General features: G+C 42.2%; 2 protein-coding genes across 3 annotated transcripts in view; one reads left to right on the top strand and one right to left on the bottom strand.

The window, feature by feature from the left end:
• The window catches only part of LOC130569373 (putative uncharacterized protein MYH16), a 37,160-nt gene extending 29,418 nt beyond the window's left edge, over nucleotides 1–7,742 (top strand). The window contains exon 17 of the mRNA XM_057358988.1: nucleotides 7,636–7,742. The gene's annotated coding sequence lies outside the window, so the exon portion shown is untranslated. The remainder of the gene's footprint in view (nucleotides 1–7,635) is intronic.
• A 1,476-nt stretch (nucleotides 7,743–9,218) lies between these two features.
• LOC130569374 (growth arrest-specific protein 7-like) overlaps nucleotides 9,219–23,068 on the bottom strand; it is a 66,995-nt gene continuing 53,145 nt past the window's right edge. For both annotated transcript variants that reach the window (XM_057358990.1, XM_057358989.1), the window contains 7 exons: nucleotides 22,433–22,507; nucleotides 17,366–17,444; nucleotides 16,180–16,308; nucleotides 15,436–15,559; nucleotides 10,473–10,552; nucleotides 9,427–9,525; nucleotides 9,219–9,335 (listed from right to left, as the gene is read on the bottom strand). In XM_057358990.1, the coding sequence (XP_057214973.1) occupies nucleotides 9,222–9,335; nucleotides 9,427–9,525; nucleotides 10,473–10,552; nucleotides 15,436–15,559; nucleotides 16,180–16,308; nucleotides 17,366–17,444; nucleotides 22,433–22,507 (700 nt within the window). In that variant the 3' untranslated portion in view covers nucleotides 9,219–9,221. The remainder of the gene's footprint in view (nucleotides 9,336–9,426; nucleotides 9,526–10,472; nucleotides 10,553–15,435; nucleotides 15,560–16,179; nucleotides 16,309–17,365; nucleotides 17,445–22,432; nucleotides 22,508–23,068) is intronic.

Genomic DNA, 23,068 nt, shown 5'->3' with positions numbered 1-23,068 from the left:
ACGCCCATGGAGTTAAGAGTGTCTTTGAAAGCCATTCCTAAGGCATCTGTAACGTTATCTACGTGGATGTTAAAGTCACCAACGACAAGGAGTCTATCTGCGGCCAGTACTAGTTCTGATAAGAACCCACCAAATTCTTTAATAAAATCTGTGTGGTGCCCTGGAGGCCTATATACAATAGCTAAAATAAATTTAAAAGTGTTTTATCTTTAGTATTAGGTGTTGAAACATGAAGAACCATGACTTCAAAAGAATTATATTTAGAGTTAGACTTCTGGGAAATGCTAAAGAGAGTTATTGTAAAGTGCTGCGACACCTCCCCCTCTGCCTTTTAGACGAGGCTCATGTTTATAATAATAATCTTGGGGGACAGATTCATTTAAAGTACAAACCCGATTCCAAAAATCTGCATCTACGGGCAGATTGTGACAGGAAGGAATGAAAAAAATTTAATAATTTACTGCAATCTCGAACGTAATTTAAATTTGCGCGGAGCGTGGCTCTGCACGCCGGAGCGAGGGATGCGGCAGGAGAGAGAGCCGGGAGACGAGCGGTAAGTGGTGGAGTAATTGCAAACAGTCAACACCTGTTTCTCGTTCCAGTAAGGGCGCGGGGAGACAATATAAACACCCGAGGAAGACACAATGGGGAGAGAGAGAGACGGGACTCGACACGGACTGCCACGTACCGAAACCCCTCAGTCAGGAAAGGAGGACTTTTGCTGGATACTGAGCGCCGCAAGCCAGGCTGAAGGAAAAGCCGTGGATTTAGTTGCTGTTTACTTTATGTTTATTTTCTGTGGAATAAAGTTCGTGTCAGACTCGCCAACCTCGTCCTCTTCCTTCCTTATCAACGAACCCGCTACACTGGTGCCGAAACCCGGGAAGGAAGAAGGAGGGACACTGCCATCATGCAGGCAACATCGGGCACGCCGTTTGCGGACATCATCGCGTCTCTCGCGGTCCTCCACCGCGAACAACACCAGGCGCTGCTGGACCTTCGGAATGACCACGAGCTCCGCTTCCAGTCCGTCTTCCAGGCCCAGCGAGAAGACCGCGAGAGCTTCCGGAGCTGGATGGACCAGGGGGTTCGGGCAGAAGCGTCCGCGCCCGCGACAACCGCCGCGTTCCTGCCGCTGTCGAAAATGGGGCCAGAGGATGACCCAGAGGCATTTCTCGACCTGTTCGAGAAGACGGCGGAAACTAGCGGCTGGCCCCCGGAGGACTGGGCGAGGCGACTCCTGCCGTTGCTGTCGGGGGAAGCGCAACTGGCGGCCCGGCCACTGCCCGTCCAGAACCTCCTGGTCTTCGACGACCTGAAGAGGGCCATCCTCCAGAGGGTCGGCCGTAGCCCGGAGGAACATCGGCAGCGATTCCGGTCGCTGGGGCTCGGCGAAAGCAGCCGTCCCTTCGTGATGGCCCATCAGCTCCGGGATTCCTGCCGCAAATGGCTGCTGGCTGGGAAAGGTGACGTCGAGGACATCATCGACCGCGTGGTGCTGGAACAGTTCATCGCTCGGCTGCCCAAGAGAACGGCCGAGTGGGTCCAGTGCCACCGCCCGACGTCGCTGGACGCAGCCATCCACCTGGCGGAAGACCAGATGGTGGTGTGCCCCGGGGTTGGCGAAGCCCTCCCGGCGGTCTCTCTCTCCTCTCCGGAGACTGTTTCTCTCTCCCCCTCTTCACTCTCTTCTCCCTCTCCCCATCCTGTCCCTGCACCCAGGTCCCGTCCTCCCGGTCCACCACGAGTGCCGCCGCGACGACGATTCCCACAGCCAGTGAGCTATACGAGCGCGTACCGTGCTCCGCCCCGGGGATTCCAGGACGGCAATGGGTCCAACCTCTCTCCGCGCCATTCCCGTGCTCCACTTCCCGCCACTCGGATGGCGGAGACGCCTGGGCCGGCCTGTTGGCGCTGCGGGGACCCGGACAATTGGGTCGATCAGTGTCCAGTAATGGAGGTCGGGACGATGGTCCGGGTTCCCGACACGCCACGGGCTGCCCCCGGTCAGAACGGAGGGTACCAAATTCCTGTGAGTATAGGGGGGGTACATACCCGGCTCTGGTGGATTCCGGTTGTAACCAAACCTCCATCCATCAGAGCCTGGTTCGGCCCGGGGCATTGGATAATAGCCGCATGGTTCGGGTACGGTGCGTACACGGGGATGTGGTGAGATATCCTTTAATCCCTGTCTTTATTCAATTCAGGGGAGAAAAGCATAGAGTGGAGGTGGTGGTTAACCCACACCTATGACACCCGCTGATCTTGGGAACCAATTGGCCTGCATTTACGGAGTTATTGGGATGCTTATGTGCGGGTGTCGCTTGGGGTCCGAAGACACAGGGAGTCGGCGCGGTTGTACAGATGGGAGAGGCTGTTACAGGGGAAACGAGCGGATCCGAGGGGCGAATCCTCTCGGAACACGATGACTTCCCTCTGGAACAGTCCCGGGACGAATCACTCAGGTTCGCCTGGGAACAGGTTCGCTGTGTGGACGGCCAACCTCTCCAACCTGACCAACCGCGCTCCTACCCTTATTTTGCAATTATAAAAGACCGGTTGTATCGAGTGGCCCAAGACGCTCAAACAAAGGAAGATACAACCCAGTTGTTGGTACCACGGGAAAAGCATTTCCCGGCGGCACATTGTAATCCTATGGCGGGGCATTTAGGACAAAACTCGACACTAAACCGTCTCATGGCCCGATTTTTTTGGCCGGGCATTCACGAGAACGTACGCAGGTGGTGCGCCTCGTGTCGTGAATGTCAGCTGGTAAACCCTCCGGCCTCCCCAAAAGCGCCATTGCGCCCTCTACCGCTAATGCAGGTCCCCTTCGATAGAATTGGTATGGACCTCATCGGGCCATTAGAGCGGTCAGCGAGAGGACATCGATTTGCATTAGTCTTGGTGGATTATGCAACCCGATATCCCGAGGCAGTGCCTCTCCACAGCATCTCCGCTAAGAGTGTGGCGGAGGCACTGTTTCGCGTCATCTCCCACGTGGGAATCCCCCGGGAGATCCTCACGGATCAAGGCACGGCGTTCATGTCGCGCACGATACACGAGCTGTATGAATTATTGGGCATTAAATCGGTCCGTACCAGCGTCTTTCACCCTCAAACAGACGGGCTGGTAGAACGGTTAAATCGCACGTTAAAAACCATGATTCGTAAATTCGTACACGAGGACGCCAAAAATTGGGATAAATGGTTAGAACCCCTCTTATTTGCTGTGCGAGAGGTCCCGCAAGCCTCCACGGGGTTTTCCCCCTTTGAGCTTCTCTTTGGACGCCAGCCCCGTGGGGTTTTGGACGTCCTGAGAGAGACTTGGGAGGACGGACCCTCCAACAGCAAGAACGAAATTCAACATGTCCTGGACCTGAGAACAAAACTACATACACTGGGGCGTATGGCATACACTATCTATGGAGAATTTGTTACAGGCCCAGGATAAACAGAGCCGGCTGTATAACAGGGGAACCAACCTCCGGAAATTTTCACCGGGAGAAAAAGTGCTTGTATTACTCCCCACCTCGAGTTCCAAATTACTAGCGAAGTGGCAAGGGCCGTTTAAGGTCACACGGCAAGTGGGTGATCTTGATTATGAAGTAGTACGGTCAGATAGGAGCGGGGCACGTCAAATTTACCACCTCAATCTCCTTAAAAAATGGCAGGAGGTGGAACCAGTGATGCTGGCGACGGTAATTAGTGGAGAGGATGATCTGGGACCAGAAGGAATATAAAACCACAATCACTCGCTCTGGCTCCGGGAGGAGATCACCTCTCACCCTCCCAGCTCACGGACATAGCCAGGTTGCAGGCGGAATTCGCAGAGTGTTCTCGCCCCTACCTGGATCGCACAAACTCATTCAGCACCATATCGAGACGGTGCCGGGCGTGGTAGTTCGTAGCCGGCCCTATCGTTACCTGAGCACAAGAAAAATGTGGTTCAGACGGAATTAGCGGCAATGCTCGAGATGGGGGTAATAGAAGAATCCAACAGTGACTGGGCGAGCCCGATAGTGTTGGTTCCCAAGATGGACGGCTCGGTCAGGTTCTGTGTGGATTATCGCAAGAGTGAACGCGGTATCGAAATTCGATGCCTATCCAATGCCACGGGTCGACGAGTTACTGGACCGGCTAGGCACGGCTCGTTTTTATTCGACGATTGGACTTAACGAAAGGTACTGGCAGATCCCTCTATCGCCATTATCTAAAGAAAAAAAAACTTGTGTTTTGCCTTCCAACCCACCGGCCGATGTAGTACGTTGGGTCATACCGGAATTGCGTCATAGCATTCGTGGACCGCGTTGGCCGTTTGGTTTGTTCGGGGCGCCGGCCACCTGGTCAGCACGCCAACGCATGGTCGCTCCGTCACTAGAGGAGCGGCCAGTGCTGTACATTAGCCGCAAGCTCTCAAAGGGAGAGGCTAAGTACAGCACTATTGAAAAGGAATGTTTGGCCATCAGATGGGCCGTTCTCACCCTTAGGTAATACCTCCTGGGCCGGGAGTTCACCCTCTGTTCGGACCACGCTCCCCTGCAGTGGCTCCACCGCATGAAAGATACCAACGCCAGGATCACCCGTTGGTATCTGGCGCTGCAGCCTTTTAAGTTCCAGGTGGTCCACAGACCGGGGGCGCGAATGGTTGTAGCCGACTTCCTCTCCAGGAATGGGGGGGCTGCAGGCCGGACGGTTCCCCGGCCTGAGTCAGGCGGTGGGGGTATGTGGCGAGGGGAGCGTGGTGTAGCGAGGGATGCGGCAGGAGAGAGAGCCGGGAGACGAGCGGTAAGTGAGTGGAGTAATTGCAAACAGTCAACACCTGTTTCTCGTTCCAGTAAGGGTGCGGGGAGACAATATAAACACCCGAGGAAGACACAATGGGGAGAGAGAGAAACGGGCTCGACACGGACTGCCACGTACCGAAACCCCTCAGTCAGGAAAGGAGGACTTTTGCTGGATACTGAGCGTCGCAAGCCAGGCTGAAGGAAAAGCCGTGGATTTAGTTGCTGTTTTACTTTGCTGTTTATTTTGTGTGGAATAAAGTTCGTGTCAGACTCGCCAACCTCGTCCTCTTCCTTCCTTATATCAGCGAACCCGCTACACTTATATTTTATTCACAATAGAATATAGATAACATATCAAATGTTGAAAGTGAGACATTTTGAAATGTCATGCCAAATATTGGCTCATTTTGGATTTCATGAGAGCTACACATTCCAAAAAAGTTGGGACAGGTAGCAATAAGAGGCCGGAAAAGTTAAATGTACATATAAGGAACAGCTGGAGGAACAATTTGCAACTTATTAGGTCAATTAGCAACATGATTGGGTATAAAAAGAGCCTCTCAGAGTGGCAGTGTCTCTCAGAAGTCAAGATGGGCAGAGGATCACCAATTCCCCCAATGCTGCGGCGAAAAATAGTGGAGCAATATCAGAAAGGAGTTTCTCAGAGAAAAATTGCAAAGAGTTTGAAGTTATCATCATCTACAGTGCATAATATCATCCAAAGATTCAGAGAATCTGGAACAATCTCTGTGCGTAAGGGTCAAGGCCGGAAAACCATACTGGATGCCGGTGATCTTCGGGCCCTTAGACGGCACTGCATCACATACAGGAATGCTACTGTAGTGGAAATCACAACATGGGCTCAGGAATACTTCCAGAAAACATTGTCGGTAAACACAATCCACCGTGCCATTCGCCGTTGCCGGCTAAAACTCTATAGGTCAAAAAAGAAGCCATATCTAAACATGATCCAGAAGCGCAGGCGTTTTCTCTGGGCCAAGGCTCATTTAAAATGAACTGTGGCAAAGTGGAAAACTGTTCTGTGGTCAGACGAATCAAAATTTGAAGTTCTTTTTGGAAAACTGGGACGCCATGTCATCCGGACTAAAGAGGACAAGGACAACCCAAGTTGCTCAACTGTCTTAGGTCTTCTTTGTCGCATCTTCCTCTTTATGATGCGCCAAATGTTTTCTATGGGTGAAAGATCTGGACTGCAGGCTGGCCATTTCAGTACCCGGATCCTTCTTCTACGCAGCCATGATGTTGTAATTGATGCAGTATGTGGTCTGGCATTGTCATGTTGGAAAATGCAAGGTCTTCCCTGAAAGAGACGACGTCTGGATGGGAGCATATGTTGTTCTAGAAATTGGATATACCTTTCAGCATTGATGGTGCCTTTCCAGATGTGTAAGCTGCCCATGCCACACGCACTCATGCAACCCCATACCATCAGAGATGCAGGCTTCTGAAATGAGCACTGATAACAACTAGAAGCCTGTATTAGACAAGAATGGGACAACATTCCTATTCCTAAACTTGAGCAACTTGTCTCCTCAGTCCCCAGACGTTTGCAGACTGTTATAAAAAAGAAGAGGGGATGCCACACAGTGGTAAACATGGCCTTGTCCCAACTTTTTTGAGATGTGTTGATGCCATGAAATTTAAAATCAACTTATTTTTCCCTTAAAATGATACATTTTCTCAGTTTAAACATTTGATATGTCATCTATTTTGTATTCTGAATAAAATATTGAAATTTCGAAACTTCCACATCATTGCATTCTGTTTTTATTCACAATTTGTATAGTGTCCCAACTTTTTTGAAATCGGGTTTGTAATATAATCATCTGGTTTTAGCCATGTTTCTGTCAAACAGACCATGTCCATTTTATGATCTGTTATCATATCATTAACAAAAAGTGCTTTATTAGAGAGAGATCTAATATTTAGTAATCCGAGTCATAACAGTTGATTATCTGTATTTTGTTCATGTTTAGTTTGTTTAACGTTTATTAAATTACTTTCAAGTGGTTTACGCATTATTTTATGTTTGCTAATCCGGGGGACAGACACAGTCTCTATTTTGTGATGTTTGGGAGAACGGATTACTACATGTTGTACATTTTGTGTATTCTGTGACATGAGACTGCAAGCAGACAGTTGGTTAAGCCATTCTGTCTGCTCCCTGACCTGGGCCCCAGCAAGTCAAGCTTTAGCATTAGCATTATTAAGACTTTTTGCCATATTTCTAGACAGGATGGAAGTCCCAGCCCAGGAGGGATGGAGACCATCTCGTTTCAACAGGTCAGGTCTGCCCTCAAAACTCTTCCAGTTATTTATAAAAACTATATCATTCTGCAGGCACCACTCAGACAACCAGCCATTTAGTGATGATAATCTGCTATAAATCTCATCACCACGATAAGCAGTGAGGGGGCCAGAGAATATTCAGGTAGTATTGGGTTGTCACAGTACCATTCACAAGGTGTAGGGCAGTTCTGTATGGACTAGACACACCTGCCCAGACTGTAATGCCACCACCTCCAACAAAAATTGTTTTTGTTTATACTGTATTTTTTCAGTTTTTGAACAACAATCAAACTTAAAATTCGAGTGTAGGAATTAAAGAGAGATATATACCGGTAAATTGTGACACTCCTAGTACCTTGGGATTTAAACCGATGACATTTCCAGTTATGCACAAATTCCATCACTCTCTACTACACTACACAAAATAAGTTTTCTTGATGGAACCACACAGCCAAAAATGCTTTACACCCTTCCTTAATTTTGTTGGTTGCTTGTTGTTACTTGGTGCTGACATGCAGTGTTTTGTGTTTGAATTTCAGGGGTACAGCACTCCCTATCCAGGGCTCATAAGATCGCCCAGTTCAGTGGGGTCAGAAGGGCGAGGGGAGAAGATCCCTGATGATGATGAGTCTGTCAGCTCTCTTATTCCCACATATCTGAGTTCAATCAAGAAACTGATGATTGATTAGAATCACAAGAGATCTGTCATCTGGAATCCTAAATGGAGACACCATTCTACATCCAGATTTACTGTTATAATCATAAAAACATCAATCTTTTTATCACTTTATGTATGTATTATTACATTTTGCCAGTGTATACTATTTTAATTATTCATCAAGAAATGAGTATCCTGTTTTTCGATTATACTCTCGCTCGGATCAGCTTCATTGATTTTGTAAGAAACCCCTCGAAATCTATTTATAGATATCTCAATGGGTCTTCAAAATCACACATAGACTCTAAAATCAAAATAAAATTGAGTTATGCTTTGAATATCTTCAGAATACACAGAAAAAAATATTATAAATGAATGGAAATGTTTGGGATATACATTCGTGTCATTCATTTGCTCAGTGATGTTATGGTTGTGTTAGTTTTGTATTTATTGTGACACCAACTGATGACATAAATAGTGCAAACAATAAATCCTATTTAGCCGAACATTAAAATTAATGTCATTATACAGAGAGCATAAGACATTGTTCACCAATTATTCTTCATTTACATCCATTTATAATACAGAGTGATTATTATTTGCACATTGCAGGTTTAAGAATGAACATACTGTACATCAGTAATGGGGAATTAGTTTAAATACATTAAATGGCTGTCTGGCAAATGAGAGTTATAAAAAGTCTATAATAAAAAATGAAATCCAGTTAAAATTTCTTAAAGACCATGTTAATTTGTTACAAAAATAGGCACTGTGCAAAATAATGCAATATATTATCTGTGTACTATAAAGTATCTCAGGACTGACAACTTTGTTCGGCTGCTGTGTGAACATAGACTATGAGCCTCAGTTAAATTTGAAACAAAAGCCAATACTCTGTAATAATAAATTATGGTTGGGACTGTGTATCTTGCATCATTTTGCATACAAAGGATGAGAATGGACATGAGGCATGTGTGTAGTCTATACGCCATGTTTAGTTCATAGCATTTTAAAACAGTTGTAGCCTACTAGTTCAATGCATTTGACAACAGCAGCATTTATATATTAGTACAATTTCAAATAGCATTAACTTACTATGCTTGACAATCAAGATATGAGCAAGATTCAATCCTAATGGTACGATTGCAACAGTAGATAATGACTTCATGGATATTTTTTTAGCATCTGTTCTCCTGAGTGAAAGTTCTGTAGATATTTACACATTCTCCTTTTCCTCCTTTCAAAAATATACAAGTCTTACTTGGTCAAATTTGTGGGAAAATCACCTCTGCAAACTCTAAAGTCTCATCTCAGCGGGTTGCACCGGGACAATCAAATTGTAGAGGGCGCTGTTTTCCAGCTTGATGCTTTATAGTTTCTCCCACTCTCTTCCAGTAAGGGAATGTTCTTTCAGACCAAATGTCCGCCGGATGATTTGAAACCATGGAGTAGCATCAGTCTCTGGTTTTAGATCTTCATGTCCACTGGTCTCACCTCCCCTGTCTTGTGTTCCTTCACCCACAGCTCTCGATCCCTGGCAGGGTCCACAATCTGAAGCAGTTTGTCAATGGGCTCTAAAGTCTGGACATGTAAAAGCAGGCTGTTATTGCTCACGATCTGCATAAACTCGGTTTACATAAACACAGAGATGAATAGGGTTGGCCGAACTCACGCCTTGGTTGAACATGTCTGTCTCATGCCGTAGCGTTGTGTACTGACACAAGTGTTGCCTGATCATCTCCACACGCTCCACCTCCAGTCTCTCAAGTTCCTGTGGGTTTCATGAGAAAAGACATGTCGAGAATGAGATTCATAGTTGATTCTTTAATGAGGAAACATTTCTATAACCTGCAATGTCCAAGGCTTATACTTCATTTGTCTAAAAAAAGGGAAAAATCATTACCATAACACATTGTTTACAGAGCCCCGCACATGGCATGCCTTTAAAAAAAATTTTTTAAACTATTTATCGAACACTTTTTATTAACATGGACAACTTAGCTAAAACTAGGGAACAAAATAGTAATGTGCTCACATATTAATAAATCGTGGGAATTAAATGTTATTTGTATCTACAATATAATACGCCCTTTAAACATGACGTCACGTATCTTCCGTTCTGCCGCGAAGCAGTGTATCGTTACTTCCGGTAGCACTCCAGTTCATAAGGTGGCGGTAATGCACCTATAAGCTGGTTTGCCAACCGCCAGTAAAACTCAAGAAGAAGTTGTTACTTCCGCTAGCGCCTCAGAATGGAGTTTACCAAGTCCCTTGCACATCTGCCACAAATACGGCTAGATGATGTACGTCTTGCAGACAAATTTTTGCAAACGACCAGATCAAAGCTAGAGAAAGGATACAAATTCTTCGTTGAACAGTACCTGTTTGATTATGAAGGTAAGTGTTTTGGTTTCTTTTTGTGTTAGCGAAGGTGCTAGGATAAGTATTTGAATACGTGTTCTGTCAGTTTTTTTTCACTGTTGTTAAATTCCAGCGCGACGGCAAAACGGAAGTTCTTTTTCTTCTTGTTTGTTGCAAGACGGATGTTGTGATACACTGCTTTGCGAAAAGGCGGAAGTTAAGTGACGTCATTGTGAAAAGGTCCTATAGCATGTCATGTGCGAATATAGTTTCATTATTATAAGAATTTCAATTAAAGAGACACTAATTAAATTAATAAACACATACACAAATGTTATGTTTTGTGCTCAGGCTTACCAGACTTGTTGTGACCATTTCTTCAAACCATTTGGACTGGGACTGATTATAGAGGTCAACACATCGCATCAGGTCATCCCCTGAGGTTACAGAATATGCGTTATACCGAAGATATATAACCAATGGCATATTTGGAACTAAGACCTAAAAGTAGTTAGCAGATATAAAATATTTAAATTGATTAACTGTTAACAAATGACCACAATGTACCACTAGATGACGCCAAATGCAAAGACTTCAGATAGTTGCCACAGGTCTGTTCTAAAAGGGTCAGGAACAGTAGTGAAAACCAAACTACATATATAATGTTAGTTATATTTTAATATTTCATAAAATGGCAAAATGAGTAGGCTTTCGTCTTTGATGCTTTTTGAATTATATTTTTCAAAACCACAAAAAATATTTGATCAAAAATTAAATATATATACAGTGTATATATATATATATATATATATACACAGGTGCTGGTCATATAATTAGAATATCATCAAGAAGTTGATTTATTTCACTAATTCCATTCAAAAAGTGAAACGTGTATATTATATTCATTCATTACACACAGACTGATATATTTCAAATGTTTATTTCTTTTAATTTGATGATTATAACTGACAACTAATGAAAATCCCAAATTCAGTATCAGAAAATTAGAATATTACTTAAGACCAATACAAAGAAAGGATTTTTAGAAATCTTGGCCAACTGAAAAGTATGAACATGAAAAATATGAGCATGTACAGCACTCAATACTTAGTTGGGGCTCCTTTTGCCTGAATTACTGCAGCAATGCGGCGTGGCATGGAATCGATCAGTCTGTGGCACTGCTCAGGTGTTATGAGAGCCCAGGTTGCTCTGATAGTGGCCTTCAGCTCTTCTGCATTGTTGGGTCTGGCATATCGCATCTTCTCTTCACAATACCCCATAGATTTTCTAAGAGGGTTAAGGTCAGGCGAGTTTGCTGGCCAATTAAGAACAGGGATACCATGGTCCTTAAACCAGGTACTGGTAGCTTTGGCACTGTGTGCAGGTGCCAAGTCCTGTTGGAAAATGAAATCTGCATCTCCATAAAGTTGGTCAGCAGCAGGAAGCATGAAGTGCTCTAAAACTTCCTGGTATACGGCTGCGGCGATCTTGGACCTCAGAAAACACAGTGGACCAACACCAGCAGATGACATGGCACCCCAAACCATCACTGACTGTGGAAACTTTACACTGGACCTCAAGCAACATAGATTCTGTGCCTCTCCTCACTTCCTCCAGACTCTGGGACCCTGATTTCCAAAGGAAATGCAAAATTTACTTTCATCAGAGAACATAACTTTGGACCACTCAGCAGCAGTCCAGTCCTTTTTGTCTTTAGCCCAGGCGAAACGCTTCTGACGCTGTCTGTTGTTCAAGAGTGGCTTGACACAAGGAATGCGACAGCTGAAACCCATGTCTTGCATACGTCTGTGCGTAGTGGTTCTTGAAGCACTGACTCCAGCTGCAGTCCTCTTTGTGAATCTCCCCCACATTTTTGAATGGGTTTCGTTTCACAATCCTCTCCAGGGTGTGGTTATCCCTATTGCTTGCACACTTTTTTTCTACCACATCTTTTTCTTCCCTTCGCCTCTCTATTAATGTGCTTGGACACAGAGCTCTGTGAACAGCCAGCCTCTTTTGCAATGACCTTTTGTGTCTTGCCCTCCTTGTGCAAGGTGTCAATGATCGTCTTTTGGACAACTGTCAAGTCAGCAGTCTTCCCCATGATTGTGTAGCCTACAGAACTAGACTGAGAGACCATTTAAAGGCCTTTGCAGGTGTTTTGAGTTAATTAGCTGATTAGAGTGTGGCACCAGGTGTCTTCAATATTGAACCTTTTCACAATATTCTTATTTTCTGAGATACTGAATTTGGGGTTTTCATTAGTTGTCAGTTATAATCATCAATATTAAAATAAATAAACATTTGCAATATATCAGTCTGTGTGTAATGAATGAATATAATATACAAGTTTCACTTTTTGAATGGAATTAGTTAAATAAATCAACTTTTTGATAATATTCTAATTATATGACCAGCACATGTATATACAGACGTGCTCAAATTTGTTGGTACCCTTACAGCTCATTGAAATAATGCTTCATTCCTCCTGAAGAGTGATGAAATTAAAAGCGATTGTATCATGTATACTTGCATGTCTTTGGTATGTCATAGAATAACGCAAAGAAGCTGTGGAAAGAGATGAATTATTGCTTATTCTACAAAGTACAAAGATATTCTAAAATCGCCGGGACACATTTGTTGGTACCCCTTAGAAAAGATAATACATAATTGGATTATAGCGATTATAGAAACTAATTAGTTTCTTTAATTAGTATCACACGTGTGTCCAATCTTGCAATCGGTCATTCAGCCTATTTAAACGGAGAAAAGTAGTCATGGTGCTGTTTGGTATCATTGTGTGCACCACACTGAACATGGACCAGAGAAAGCAAAGGATAGAGTTGTCTGAGGAGCTCAGAAAGAAAATAATAGACAAGCATGGTAAAGGTAAAGGCTACAAAAGACCATCTCCAAGCAGCTCGATGTAGGGCTGGGCGATATGGCAAAAAAGTAAACTCGATAGTTTTTTTCTATATTTATCGATAACAATATTTATTTCGATATATATTTAATTAAAAAACTGTATTTAAAATAATCTATTTTAAATACAGTTTATTAACAAAAGTTAACCTTTAACCAGTTAAAATTCAATTAAATTAATGTTGCAACACAGAGGATATTAGGCCATGAACAACATGTACCACTTCATTCAGTCTCATTTTGACTCATTAAGTAAAGGGAATGTTCATTCAGTACATTCAACCATGAAACCACCGTTACTGTGTACATTCGAACGCTATTGGTCAGCACCTGCGCACATACATAACGCTCCAATAATGGATAGTGCGAATGGTAGAAAAAGAACCAAGGATAACTGCCAAAGAGATACTGCTGAACTCCAAGGTTTCTGATAGCACCATCCTTCGCTTTTTGAGCAAGAAGAAGACCCAGGAGGACTCCACTTTTGAAAGAAAAACATAAAAAAGCCAGAGTGGTATTTGCTAAAATTCATATTGACAATCCACAATCCTTCTGGGAGAATGTTCTTTGGACAGATCAGTCAAAACTGTAGCTTTTTGGCAAGTCGCATCAGCTCTATGTTTACAGATGAAAAAAATCAAGCTTTCAAAGAAGTGAACACCATACCTACAGTGAAACATGGAGGAGGCTCGGTTATGTTTTGGGGCTGCTTTGCTGCATCTGGCACAGGGTGCCTTGAATCTGTGCAGGGCGCAGTGAAATCTCAAGACTATCAAGGCATTCTGGAGCGAAACGTACTGCCCAGTGTCAGAAAGCTCTGTCTCAGTCGCAGGTCATGGGTCCTCCAACAGGATAATGACCCAAAACACACAACATTCTGAAGTGGCCTTCTATGAGTCCTGATCTGAATCCTATCGAACATCTATGGAAAGAGCTGAAACTTGCAGTCTGTAGAAGGCACCCATCAAACCTGAGACAGCTGGAGCAGTTTGCTCAGGAAGAGTGGGCCAAACTACCTGTTAACAGGTGCAGAAGTCTCATTGAGAGCTACAGAAAACGTTTGCTTGCAGTGATTGCCTATAAAGGTTGTGCAACAAAATATTAGGTTAGGGGTCCCTAAAATGTCCATGACGTTTTCATTTGTTTTATTATTTACAATATTATGTTGAATAAAAAATCAAAAGCAAAGTTGGATTTCTATATGGAATAAACAATGGTGGATGCCAATTACTTTTGTCAGTTTCAAGTTATTTCAGAGAAAATTGAGCATTCTTCGTTTTTTGTGGAGGGGTACCAACAAATTTGAGCACGTCTGTATACATAATCCCAAAATGGACTGGTTGCATGACATCAGTTTAACCTGGAAAATGGTAATTGTCCTATGACCATGGTTGGGTAAAATATAGACAATCCCGACCCTTGGTTCTATATTCACAAAGAAAATGTACATAATGGACCCAACTATGGGTTGAAACTTTTAAACACAACGGTTGGGTTTGTCCACATTTCATCAAACCAGTATTGCAATTCATTTAAAACTGATACACCTAAATAAACATTTCTAGTTGTCTTTTTATACAATAAACTTGGGATGCACCAATACCATTTTTTAAAGACCGAGTACGAGTACCGATTTTTTTATGGTACTCGCCAATACTGATGCCTGTACCTGTATTTTTTTGGTGAACTGGCAATTTCGGTCTTTGGTATTTAAATGAGTACGAGTACATGAGCTTGGTATCGGGCCCGACACCGATACTGGTGGTATCGGGTCATCCCTACAGTAAACCATTTTGGTTATACTGTATTAGGTCACAAATGCAACATCCAATGTGAAATCTGAGTCCCGAAGCAAACACTACTTAACTATTCAGAAAAATGTCTCTGACTTGAATAAACACAGAGGCCCTGTAACCTCTCTTGCAGAAAGACTGCATTTTGCATAAAATACCAGATGTTCTTACTCACAGCTTGCATTTAACCTCATCAGATGTGATGTCAACCATCTGGACTGTAACCCTACTGTATGTATCATTCACCCACATCTCATGTTCTCACACGAGAACTATCGGCTGGTTTTATGAACTATGAACTATCTTTCTTCTGCAGAACACAAAACAAGATATTATGAAGAATGTTGGTAACCAAACAGTGATGACACCCATTGACTTGCATTGGTTTTGTGTCCGTACAACACAAGTGAACGAGTGCCGCTGCTGTTTGGCGACTTACTTTCTTCAAAATATCTTCTTTTGTGTTCTACAGAAAAAAGAAAGTCATACGGGTTTGAAATGACAAGAGGGTGAGCAAATGACGACAGAATTTTCATTTTGGGGTGAACTATCACTTTAAGACACAAGACTTCTACAGAAAATAACAGATGACAGACGCCACTGACCTGCTTGTGTGGATTTCCTGCGTGCTTTCTTTATGTCCTCCTCGATTTTGGAGCTCAATTTGATCTCAAGCTGTTGGGTTTTCAACTCTAGATCCTTCTGCCGATCTGAGAGCGCCTTACGTGCCTTTGAGCGTAAGAATGAGAGGTGAGATTGACATGATGTTTTCGATGTGTTTTCTTCAATATAAAATTCAGGTGGAATATGGCGAGGAACATCTGTAGCGATCCAGATGCTTCTGAATAAATTACACCTGTTTTTTCTACCATGGTGTGGATGATGTATATATCATTCTAATTTCTAATAATAAATGAGCACAACCATGTACAGTATATGATAATAACAGAATTGATCATTTTTGGCCAAGTTCTCCTTCAAAAAGATGGAGAGCAGCTTAAATTTTCTGTTTGTTCAGTGGCAGCCCAGTTGAGTAAATGCTCAACGAGAAGGTCAATAGTGTGAAGGGCAAGGGCATGAGATTATTTATAGAACCCCAACGAGTTTAGAGACAGGAAATAGTCCATAGCTTCAGAAAACATAGTGGGCTTTTAATAATTCATGAGAAAATCCCTGTAACTTTAGAAGAGCAAAAGCAGGCCACACTGACTGGATCGGCTGGACTACGGAAGAATAAATATGGCCACGTATTCATGACACAGAGATGTAAACACTGCAAACCATTTTTATATTGTATAAAGGCACAACTCATCTTGATAAATCTATAGAATACGCTGACAATACCTCACCTTCTCAACAGCAGAATATCGACTAGCCAGCTGCTTCCTGAGATCAGCCATGTGGTGGTCAAACTTCTTCATGTCTTTCTTAAAGTTTTCCCGCAATGTCAAGAGAGGCTTTTCCACCTCACTCTGAAGCTATACAAACAGAAAGACTTTCATATTAGGTATTTCAATAATGAAATGACATTAAATACAGTAAATATCAGCAGTAAGTTGAGCGACCGTGGCGTAGTCTGTTTATATCCTCATGTTAGCTTTTAACATACAGCCGCAGGAAACTTAAGAGACCGTTCCAAAATTTCATTTAATAAGCATTTCTAGATGAATCGTGGCCATTTCAGTCCAGTGTCTGTTGAATTTCAACAAAACCAAACCTTGACAAAGTCATCCAACAGCAACGTGAAAGACTGACAGCATGACAAGACACATGAAAACTGTGATAAAAATCCAGGTTGTCACATTAAAAAATAATTGTAAAATTTTTCGAAATACATGTAGAAATATTACTGTTGTATTGCTTAAAAGTGAATATGAACTTGTTTTCTTTGCCATATTTGAGCTCTGAAAAATACAGAGCATCTTTTCTGTTATTTAGATTTTCACCTTCTGCAAATAAATGCAAATAGAAAGGAAATAGTTTTGAAAATTGGGAGAAATATATGTTAGTAGTTTAAAGAACGAAACAAAAATGATCATTTTACCTAAACTCAGAAAAAACGGTCTCTTATTTTTTATGTTGTGTTCATGTGTGAAGATTATCTTGATAGACAAAATGTTCAGCATTATAAACGTTTATTGACCACAGAATTTATTTTTTGCGATAATCCAACATCCTATGGAAAGCTTTTGGACTTCTTGTGGGATCCAATCCGCCACTAACTTCTGGGTTTGCTTACAAAAATACGTCATCCCTTTAGCACTCTATTCTTCAGAGAGCAAAATCTCACAGTGAATAACATTCCTTTAAACCAGCTGTGAGTCTAGCCACTGGCCAGCATATGTTAGAATAAAAATGACAACACTCACGTGTCAACGTGCAATCCGGTATGTTACTGTAACATCCAGCAAAGCTAAGAAATATGTACTCTGATAAACATTTCAAGATAAACATCATAGAGTCTACACAAAAGACCACCGAGTCTGGTATCAATCTGTTATGTAGGGTCTGTTCTGTGCTGATGCAACTTTGTACCTTAGAAGAGAACTTGAGATGAACTTCTGCCTCATCTGCCAGGCTTTTCTTCAGCTGAGCCCAAGCTTCTCCAAGCGTGCTGTGGAGATGACAGAAAAGCAAGAGTTCAGAGCATGTAATGGTTTTCAAAAGGTTTACTGACCGTTAGCGAAAAGCTAACCTATGCTCCAGTTCTTTAGACAGTTCAGGTTATATTTTTAGATTTTTCATTTTCTACTACTTGAAAGCAATAGAAATCTGAATGCCTGAATCATCTGTCTGTAAAAGCTGGCACCTGAGAGGGTGAGAGCATCTGAGAGGATTTGACCTTGACTACCTCATTCCAGAGATTTTTGGGATGTTTTCTCGAAGGAATTAAATAGCGCCCCCGCTGAGAAAGGCCTTTCCTTTTGGTTCAACACGCTGAATTAAAGGAGCACTTTGAATGGAAGACGTGTGTGGAATTTGATTCCTTTCTAGAAAGTATGCAGCACTACCTGCCTTGAAAATCTGATAAGAACTGAAACATAGCTGAGTCATAACTATAAGACAAAATACCAATGAAATACCATTGCTGGTAAAGGAAGATAACTGAATCTAAAAGTACATTTAAAGGGTCATATGGCGCGAATACGTGTTTTTCTGTGTCTTTGGTATGTTACAAGTTGCCCATGTATTAGACACGTAAATTGGAAAAATTAAAGTGTCGGAACAACAGATGCATTCTATCTAAAAGCGAATGCTCCAGACCTGCCTGAAACTCCTCGTGTAACCACACCCCCACAAATCTATGTCAGTTCATGGCATGATTTGATTAAGACCGCCCAAATGTATACGCAAGTAAGGTGGGCGTACCTGTCAGTACAATTGTTTTGGAACCTAATGTTCCAAATATGGTAAGAGGCGTTACATTTCCGTTACACGTTTGCAGTATTCGACCAATCCCTACGCACTGGTTAACTGGCCAATCATAGCACACCTCGCTTTTTAGAGCGATGAGCTTTGTAAAAAATCTGCACGTTGCAGAGAGGCGGGGCAAAGAGAAGATACAAACATGCACGGTATGTGGAAAATACAGCGTTTTTGAACCTTAGATCGTGTATACACATTGCATTGCATCTAAAACAAATGATGATATTCGTTTTAGCCCTGTCATATCACCCTTTAAAATACATAGCAAAACTTTAAAGTTTGTCCGTGCCAAGTACTGGACCGCAGCTCTGACAAAGTGAGCATTATGTGAATGAGCATTTGTAAATGATATGTGACCCTGGACAACAAAACCAGTCTTATGGGTCAATTTTTCGATATTGAGATTTTTACATAATCTGAAAGCTGAATAAACTGAATAAACTTTCTATAGATATATGAGTTGTTAGAATAGGACAATATCTGGCTGAGATACAACCGTTTAAAACTCAGGAATCTGAGAGCGCAAAAAAATCAAAATATTGAGAAAATTGCCTTTGAAGTTGTTAATCAGGGGCACTGTGGCAGACCATCCACTCACAAAAATAAAGTTTTTATATATTTAAGGTAGGAAATTTACAAAATATCTTCATGGAACATGATCTTTACTTAATATCCTAATGATTTTTGGCATAAAAGAAAAATCGATAATTTTGACCCACACAATGTATTTTTGTCTTTTACTAAAAATGTTCCCGTGCTACTTAAGACTGGTTTTGTGATCCAGGATCACATATACACTATTGTAAAATGAACATACTGCATTGATAGCATATGATGTGCTACCAGAGGTCAGTCATGGGATGCCAAAAATGCTGTGCCAAAAGGTCACAGCCATCAATTCTGCAACAATGGTGTCTACATAGCAACCAGACAAATGTCAAATTCAGGAATAAACAAGAGGTTCTGAACGCAGACGTAGGAGCTTGCCAGAAAAACAATGGTCATTACAAGCAACAACACAACAGGGGTTGAGAGTCAGAATAATGGCAGGATTGTGTGTTTGGGAGAGGGTGGGCGGCTCTCTATGACATGCTCTACATTGTACATGAAACAATTAGCCTTCTCTACCAGACTCGCTCAGCAGCTGAAAGTCACTTGCGGTTGTGCTGACTGGTATCTTGATATTAAAGTAAGCATCAAAGGTAGTTCTTCGAACCCTTAAAGAGTGTAGCAACTGCATGTGATGTCCTTGAATGAATGTATACTGTACACTAGTGTTTAAAAGTTGAACACTCGTTCTCTACACTCTTAAAGAGTTCATATTACGAGATCATGTAAATTACAATTCATGCAGTGTGTAATGTTCCCTTGTGTGAATGTAAGCAGTCTGCAAAGTTGTAAAGCCGAAGGTGAATGAATAACAAAGTTATTGGCTTGGAAAAAAGGGAGTCGACTCTGAATCACGCAAACGAGTCGTGCCATAGTCCGATTCGCAAAACGCCACGGATTTATGTTACTACATATAGTCTCCGCCTACGTTTTGCTAAGACTGCCCGCGAAAACTTCACTCTTCTCCCCCAAACACTGTAGCTCGTGAGCCTCATTCGCGGTAGACCAATCACAGCAGACTAGACCATCTGACCAATCAGATCAGAGTAGGCTGTCGGAAAGATTAGACGGATGATTCGCTGAACGAATCAGTCAGTCAAGAAGTAAGGTAAGAAAAACTGCCTATTATAACAAAATAATAGTATTTTTACACCTTGTATGAAGTGAAAGTGACCTATTTGTCAGGTATGGTGACCCATACCCGAAATGTGACCTCTGCATTCAACCCATCCAGAGAGTAGTGAACACACGTACACCCGGAGCAGTGGGCAGCTATCACTGCAGCGCCTGGGGAGCAAGTAGGTGTAAGGTGCCTTGCTCAAGGGCACCTCAGTCGTTACCCGCCGGCAGGGCCGGATTATCCAATGGGCATTATGGGCACTGGCCCAGGGGCCCATGCGCGCTTGGGGTCCAAGAAGGGGGGAGAAAATGTAACATAACCATGTTTTCACTATATTAATTCTGCCGTGTGCCTGTCTGGCCCGCACACACGCAAGTGCACACACAAAACAGTGTTTCTAACATACGCAAGTCTGTCTCTTGATTTAGTAACTTTTACAAGCTCTTTAGCAGCTTTTGTTCAGGAGAAGCACAAAGCGAAATATCCAGCGACCTTCCGATAAAGCTTTCATTCAGTGGGAAAATGTCGCCAGTGCTGTCCCGCGAGCGCAATGTCTCCTTTCCCCCGCGCAGGGATCTCAGTGAGCGGCAGGAAGAAGCAGCACATTCCACAGGTGACTCCTGAATGAAATGAGTACAAAACAGCGTTTCCAACAACCTGTCACTGTTATCGACTGTTTGAATGTATAAACATGAACACATTTCGTCTGTAAATATGCAAATGGTTACCTAGACAGAGGCTGTGTGAAAGAATGTAGCCAAAATCGCCGCTTTTTATGGTGATTTGTTAGATGTCGCGCTAAATCACTAAGTCAATAAACTGAAAATATGTAAATGAAAACGGCTTTATTGTTGTAAATATAATCCATAGGCTAGAATACCCTCACAGTTGTCTTTAAAATCTCAAAAGGTAAGAGGTTTTTTTTACATATATTTGGTGGTGAGTCTTCGCCAATAATGAAATTTTATATTATGTTGATTAGGCCTTAGTTTACCGATTTTTAGCCTTCGTTATTAGCAAATCCAGAGTGCTTTTACATACTTTGCAAAGTGTTTACTTACACAGACTCGTGTAAGTATACCTATAATATTCGTTAATAACACACACGCTTACATAAGAACGTGAGTCGCGAGGTGCTTACAAAGTTTAACCAAAGGACAAATTACTCTTAGTATAATCAATGACAAAGTCTGCCCTTTTATTCTTAGACAAATTAAAATGTTTATAAGAAAATATTACTTAAGAATATTCTTAAGAACGTCCTATAATTTATCTTAATAAAGTTCTTATATTTTCTCTTAAGAACAGTTTTGTGAATCCGGCATGTTTGTGTGTGAATTATGGAAGAATCTGATAGAACTGAATTAATAGGTAGAGGTGAGGCAGTGTGTGCTTGCAAATGCCAGTTACATTATGCAGGGAATTGTCTTGATATTGTTGCTGCTGGTCCAGAAAAGCATTGTTGTTGTGTAAATCTTGTATGATGGAGGATGTGTACAGGTGTTGATATTGTCCTTCAGGTTGTGATCATAGTTTGTAATTTGGCAATGTAATCCTGTATAAGATAGAGGTGCTTCCTACACGTAGTACCCTGTAGGCTATTTCAAAACTTTATTGTGCGTACTTGCGTATGGGGGGGGGGGGTCTGCAAGACACTTGTGCCCAGGGGCCCCTGAATTCTTAATCCGGGCCTGCCCGCCGGCCCTGAGAATCGAACCGTCAACCTTCTGGTCACGAGTCCGACTCTCTAACCATTAGGTCACGACTGCCCCATATGTACGTATGTATGTACGTAAACTTGTTGTTGGACACTCCATAAACCAAAATAGGACCTTAAAAATCAAGGAATATTTACTCTTTAAAAAATGGTGCTTCGAAGGGTTCTTCGATATAGAACGGTTCCATGAAGAACCTTTATTATCTGAAGAAGGTTCTTTGTGGAAAAAAAAGGTCCTTTAGATTATAAAAAAGTAAGAAAGAGATGAGTCTTTAAAGAGCCTTTGACTGAATGGTTCTTTGTGGAACCAAAAATGGCTCTTCTATAGCATCGCTGTGAAGAACCTTTAAAGCACCTTTATTTTTAAGAGTGTATATTTTTAACAGTTTAGAATAATCAACTGATCAATACTATGGAATAAAGCAAATGTAACTATGGTAGTTATGTTGTGACTAAAATAATGTTGCTGTCCTTTCGAAACCTTGGGTGTCCAAATAACAAAAGGTGATTTTCTTATGTTAGTGGTATTTTACATGACTAGAACAATGTACAGACCAATCAGCATTCAGAACCAAGCCTATCAATTTAGCTAAGAACTATTTTAAATTAAAGTCCTATCATGACACTTGTAAACTTGACAACAACTTTTTAACTTGTGTGGGAGAAGAGAATATTTTCCCCAGCTATTTCTGATACCGTTTACCTCCAAACATTGTCTAAAGGAACGTACCCCTCCTCTTGTGCTGCGAGTGGGAACTGAGAGAGCTTCGACAGATTTTTGGCATACTCCTCCTCAATCTTGATTCTACAGACATGAAATAAAAGCATCAAAGTTGTGTTAAAATGATAGTTTACCCAAAAATGAAAATTCTGTCATCATTTACTCAACCCTTTGTCATTTCAAACCTTTATGACTTTCTTCTGCAGAACACAAAAGAAGATATTTTGAAGAAAGCTGGTCGCCGAACAGCACTGGACCCCATTCACTTCTATTGTGTAGAGCAGGGGTCGGCAACCTAAGGCACATGTGCCACTATTGGCCTGCTAAAAGGAAATCAAGGGGACGCCTCACATGCAGTTAAATGTTATATTAATTCTAAAATTAATATTATTTGTTTAGTCTACGAAAATGTTTAAGCCCAGTTCGAGTTTCTATGACAAACTACACATTAATCCTTATAATCAAGTTTAGTTATAGTTGTCACGTCAGGTGTTGTCGTTGGCGCACAGCCAGGTGCTGAAGGAGGACATGGTGCCGCACAAAAAAGGCCGGACTGCGTGCTTTCAATGTTGTATAACATTTACCAACCTTACTTTGAAACTTAACACGAGATCACTGAGATAAGAGGCGTGATGCGGCAGCACA

This window comes from Triplophysa rosa, linkage group LG18 (assembly GCF_024868665.1).
Source record: "Triplophysa rosa linkage group LG18, Trosa_1v2, whole genome shotgun sequence".
NCBI lineage: Eukaryota > Metazoa > Chordata > Actinopteri > Cypriniformes > Nemacheilidae > Triplophysa > Triplophysa rosa.
The sequence above is the reverse complement of the archived record's forward strand: the minus strand, read 5'-3'. Positions and strand labels throughout refer to the sequence as shown.